Source organism: Cololabis saira, chromosome 10, assembly GCF_033807715.1.
Source record: "Cololabis saira isolate AMF1-May2022 chromosome 10, fColSai1.1, whole genome shotgun sequence".
Lineage (NCBI taxonomy): Eukaryota > Metazoa > Chordata > Actinopteri > Beloniformes > Belonidae > Cololabis > Cololabis saira.
This window is the reverse complement of record NC_084596.1, coordinates 35,896,199-35,902,198: the sequence shown is the minus strand read 5'-3', so window position 1 is coordinate 35,902,198 and position 6,000 is coordinate 35,896,199. Positions and strand designations below refer to the sequence as shown.

The 6,000-nt window shown below is 42.6% G+C and overlaps 1 protein-coding gene across 1 annotated transcript in view; it reads right to left on the bottom strand.

Annotated features, from left to right (window-relative positions):
• Positions 1-1,992: 1,992 nt before the first annotated feature.
• Positions 1,993-6,000, bottom strand: part of rem2 (RAS (RAD and GEM)-like GTP binding 2) — a 50,157-nt gene continuing 46,149 nt past the window's right edge. The window contains exon 5 of the mRNA XM_061732792.1: positions 1,993-3,875. Within this exon, the coding sequence (XP_061588776.1) occupies positions 3,553-3,875 (323 nt within the window). The 3' untranslated portion in view covers positions 1,993-3,552. The remainder of the gene's footprint in view (positions 3,876-6,000) is intronic.

The following is a 6,000-nucleotide window of genomic DNA, read 5'->3' as shown; positions in this document are numbered from 1 at the left end:
TGACCTGCCTGGTTAAATAAAGGCCAATTACTGAATGAATACCAAATAAAGCGCTAGAATTGTTTTTTTTTCTCTTTATCGTATAATGTTCACAAAGTGTAATGCAATTCATGTCAATGGGTCGTGTATTTTGAAGGATCAAATACTCAACATCCCATATTATCCATTTTACATCGTGCAAGAAATGATGGACGTGGCAATCAAACTTTGAAAATCCACTGTGCGCATGTGCAGAACCAAAAAGTAGCATTTCTCGGCAGGTAGCAAGGATTGGCAGAACACAGACGGGTCCGCAGCTCAGGCAGAGCTCTAAAGCACACTAAAGCTCTGTTTCATGCGTGGGAGGGAAGGCCTTTCATGTTAACATGTTCCTCAAAGCGCTCTTTCTAAAAGCTCACAATATCACTAGTACAGGTCAGTATGTCAAATCCCTTGCTAAACCCTCAAACTTAAGGTGGCGTATCTACTTCCAGTCTTAAACACTTGAACTTCTTTCCTGAACCTCTTTGACACAATCTGATAGTTGATCTCCAAAAATCTTCTACTTCAGAGTTTGCTCTGGCTGCCTGCGGCTATCTTTTTTGTTTCCTTTGTGTGCGTGTGTGCTGTTGTATATAAAACAAATCCAACCAGACAGTGAAGACTCCTCCTTCAATAGATGACCATCCCCGGTGGTCGGGCTGCAGGCTCTGTTGCACCAACAAGCCTCGGGCTACTGTCACGTACAAATGCAAATATGTGAGTGCAAATTAGTGAAGCTGAAACTCTGAAATGAAGTGGAAGTTGATTGGAATAATAACGGAAATGTCAAAAAAAGAGATGAGGTGATGAAATTGACAAATCTTGATGTCTAAGCACTAAAAATTATAATCTATAAAAGTAACAGGAGTCTAGTAACAAAAAGTAGCTCTGGTAAGCTTGAAAGAATTAGATAAAAATAAAAACACATGGAAACATATCCATCTCAAATAATTATGAAGTAATATTATTTTACCAGAAAGTGACAGTTCTGAAATAGCTCAAGAAACTTGTCAACAGGTGATGTGAATGATACTTTTTTTTTTTAAATTTTCTTCCCTTGTCTGCACACATATTAATGATTGATACCATGACAGTAGAAACGAAAAGTATATATATGTGCATTATTACTATATTTACCAAACTCCAAAAACTAGAGAGCCAGCATGCAGGTGAACAAGCCAGTGTGTATGTCTATGTGTGTGTGTGTGTATGTATATGATCATGCGTGCAGAGCCGTCTGGGAGATTTGCGAGGCCCTGTGCGAAATGGCCAGGGGGGGGCCCTCGCGCGTGAGCGTAGCGAGCGCGTGCGAAATTTTTGTTTTTTTCGGGTCGGATCGGGTGTCTATATGCGCAAATTTAACTCTCCAATTAGCAAAATACTGCAGTTGTTCCAACTCCAACCGTCTGGATCAGAGCAGCTTGTGTCTGCGCTTGGTCTGATCAGTTGTATTGAACAACAGACACGCGCATCATTGCACATATATTTATTGATATGCACAGACTAGTACACATTTAGTTCTGTAATGGAACGTGACTGTTGATATTTATATATTTATAAGGGAAAAAAGAAAAAAGAACCAAAAAAAAAAATAAAAAATCTTTTTTTTTTTTTTCAAAAACGGCCCATAGCGCGAGGCCCCTTGGGGCGCGAGGCCCCGTGCGGTCGCACGGTTCGCACACCCCTTGCGGCGGCCCTGCATGCGTGTGTGTGTGTGTGTGTGTGTGTGTGTATGCATGTGACTAAGTGACTATGTGTGTGTGTGTGTGTGTGTGTGTGTGTGTGTGTGTGTGTAATAAACCAAACAAAGCTCCACCTGAAGTGTATCTATAGTGGGGGAGGGGGGGGTGATACTTTCAACTAAAAGACTACAAATTAACAGCTAAAATAATGGATACCAAATGATATAGATGAAAATAAAGGACAAACTGGAAGCTTTATTTAACTTGACCAAAACTGTTTTAATATCAACTTGGCCAATAAGGGACAGAACACGTGCCTGTTAAAATTATTGTGACTGCGTCCACTTTAAAATCAACATTATAACAACCAGTTCAAATTTGCTGGAATAAATGCATTTAGGTCATTGATGGATATATAGTTCATCATAACGTCCCGTGTGCCGTGAAGAGGATCTGCTGGGAGCACACATCTACTGAAATACACACGGTTGGTGTTCCCCTGATGCCGTCTTTCATCCCCAGATTGACGCGGGGCTACACAGTGCTGACGCGGCGTGGATTTTGCAGCTCGAGTGTCCTGAGAGGCCCCTGTGAGTCACGACTGATCGCATATCACGCCATCCCTCAACCTGGTAAACGCTTTCATTTTATAGTGTTGTTTTCCAAAAAAGATGACAAAGTACTCATAAAGATGTCAAACAAAAAAAAAACCCAACAGATTTATTGTCGGTGGGTGAAGATGAGAGTGCTCGGTTGGACGGTGACAAACGAGTCGGGGTGCGTCAGTGACGCCAGCACGCGTGACGGGACATGGGAACAACGTTTTCCAGTACGTTCTCTCTCGGGTCACCGGTGTGGCCAGCCCTCCACAGAGTTCAGTTCAAACACACGATAAATCCACCGGCTCGGGAGAAAGAGAGGGGAAGAAAAAGGAAAGGACACATCAAACAGCCACAGGTAGATAAGGTTTTTCTCTTGTTCGTCCTCCTTGCGCTTCGAGAGCGTCGCTGTGGTCTGTGACTCAGCTGCGTCTGAAGAGGAGTTCAGTCTTGCCTTCTACGCCGTACGTCGTCTTTTTTTATCCTTTGCTTCACGTCCTGCAGTAAAGGGTTCATGCTGCGATTGCTCGCCGTGCATTCAGCAAAAATATGGCTTGGATGCTGATACTTTAACCGTATGAATGAAAGTTAAGGATAAGTCTACATTGTACGTTATAATTGGTATTATCAAACAATCCTTTAATTCAGAATAGGACGTAAACAGTGGATTCATTGTCGAGACATTTTAAAAACGTATGGTCTGGCCTTTTGAGATGTAAGTGCTCGTAACGTTAGCAAGACTTTGCATTAGCTATCGGCCACTGAGGTACTGCAAATCAGGGATCGTCTTACTATAAAACCTACAGGGTCGTGTCTCAGATCATCTACTCTGCATGCTATAAAACAGGTATACATTAAATTGCTCTCTACAGTCTCTACATTATCAGTGCGCTACTGTGTTTTTTTGTGACTCCATCTTCCTCTTATAAAGAATCAAAAGAGGATCTTGATGCGACTGCTGATTTTCTTTCTCCTTATGTCGGGGCAACATGTGCCCGCAGATTGAGCCGGTCAGGCACAACTTATCTGTTTTGCTGCCCGTGTTTCAGGCTCGCCGCCACTCGTGGGTTCAGTGGGGATCCAGTCTTTTTCTGCCACGGCGAAATGGACCTCCTTCCTCCCTCTAATGTTGTACTTTCATGTATGTGATGTCTCTGCACTGATGTCCCTCCAGCCCATGTATTTCAGTTTGGTGTTTGTGTCGATGTGGAGTGTGTTTCTTTCCCTGCGTCTAACGGATGTCTGCAGCGTCACAGTGCGCTGAGGTCGTGGCAGGAGCGGGACTTCTGCCGGAGGATCCTGCTGCCCCGCTGGCGGCTCATTTCCCTGTAGCGGCATCGATCCCGGTCTCGGCCGTACGACCGCGGCACCAGCCCCGCCAGGAAGCGCTTGGCGCGGCTCGTCAGGCTCTCCCTGCGTGCCGAGCCCGGGTCGCCGTCCATCCAACCCGGACCCACGCAGTCTCCCCTCGCCGTCCTCACCGCCGCCTCCAGCAGCTCGTTGGTGCCGTGGTCCAGGGAGGCCGACAGCTCCAGGTAGAGGCAGTCGAACATCGTGGCACTGGATTGGGCCTCTGGTGAGAAAAAAAGGGGAAACAAATCTTTTCTTAGGAGCAGGTTTGGAAACAGCCTGCTCTTTGAGAAGCCGCTGCAGACGCCAATTAGAGGCAGCAGTTTGAAATTGACAGACATTAGATCATGAAGGCAGCAAATAGCAACCCAGCAGCTACATGATGTATATCACCATGAGATAATAACTTCAGCATGGAGAGCTCGGGCGCTGCTGTTTGAGGGACTCTATTAGCCTCTGAAGCCTTTGTCATTCCTGTCACATCAGATTTCTGCAAACTGAGCCAGTTTATTGCCTGTCACCAGAGGAACTCTTCACTGTTTACTGCACAACTTCATTCTTGCTCAAAGGCTCTGACAGAAAAATATGAATATTCATTATAGAGGTGGGTGCAATTCATCGATGTGTCGATGCATAGTCCAGATTCCAGACTGAATAAGCTGCTGAATCATTTCATTTTCAAGAATGCACATTTCTTATTGTTCACTTGAAATATGGCAGATATGTTTACACTAAATAAATTTGATGGAAGTACATATCTTGTTTACTTGGATTAATGAACTCATTAAATCCAGGGCTTGACCGTTTTCAGTGTTTTCCGCCAATAGAGGGGGCTCTCATGCAAGTGCAGCTTTCCCTGGTCAAAGTTAAGTAAGTCAAAGAGCAAATGTTTACATAGTCATAAAATTAATTATTTTGTGTCTTTGAAAAATACATGTCAAATGTTCCAAAAACCTTGTTATTTACTTAATGAGTGTTGTTAGAGGAACTGAGTTAATTGATTGGCTATTTATTTACAAATGTAGCCACAGATGAAGACAAAATCAATCTTGTATGGAAAAAAGCATTAAAAATCACAATAATCGAAGAATCGTGGCACCAATAATCGAATCGAATCCACAATCGTTATAATCGAAGAATCGAAGAATCGAAGCTCCAATAATCGAAATCGAATTGAATCGTGAGGTACCCTTGTTTGCACACCCCTAATTCATTAAGGAACATACTTTTCTTCTTAGCATTGTCATATATTACTTTAGGCCTTTGAATTACAAAACTACAACCCAATTCTGAAATAGAAATACTTAAATACTGTAAAAACAGTAAGTGAGACCTTTTTAACGTTTCCTGAAAAATCTTTGAAAGCGGCAACACATCTCAAAATAGTTGGAACATAAATCAACAAAATTCTGTAAAAGTAAATGGTGGTAAAAAAGATACATGAAGGCTGCGTATGGATGCGAGAACGAGATCAAAGTGAGTCAAAGGGAACCTAACATGGATTGAAGCAAAGTTCTGTGGTGAAACATATCCAAATTGAAAGTCTCTTTGAAAACCATGGGTGTTGCCTCTTTTGGATTAAAGAAGAGAGGGAGCACCCAGCATCAGCGCTGAGCTCCAAAACCTACATCTCTCAGGGTATGGGGGTACATTTGTGCCTTTGAAATGGGCAGCTTTCACATCTGGGAAGGAGGCATCGATGCTGCAAGGTTCATACAGGTTTCAGAGCAACATAAGCCCCCATCCATGCAAGACAACGCTATAATACATACTGCATCCTTTACAAAAAGCATGGTTTTGTGGTGGAAGAGTAGACGAGTGCTACTGTAAACTATCCTGCTTCCAGTCCAAATGTTCACCAGTTGAAAACATTTGAGATATAATGAAGCAAAAACAGAGAAAAAGATCCGAAACTGAAGAATGGAACAATATCTTCTCGCAAAAAACTGCAGCAACTGGTGTCCTCGGCTCCCAGAGTTACTTTTTTCATTTAGAGATGTAAAAGTGTAATAAGTATAATAATTCTTCCGATTTAGCTAGATTGCAAAGGTTTTAGATCTTATTACATGCCTCTGAGCAACTTCCATCCACTAATTAAGGAAATATGACATTGTTAAAAGTAGATATCTAAATTCAAAGTAAGCATACAGTCTGAACTCATACATAGAAATAGTAAGAGAATGAGAAGAAATAAGCGTTAAGTGAGTTAGCATGTTAAATAACTAGCTTTGTTCCGTCCAGTCTCGTCCTAGTTTGTGCCATGTGGTGGTAGCGAGCAACACAGCGGCCTCAGTACAACACAATGGCACAAAGAAGTTGCATGATTTGTGGACATACTTGAACTTGTT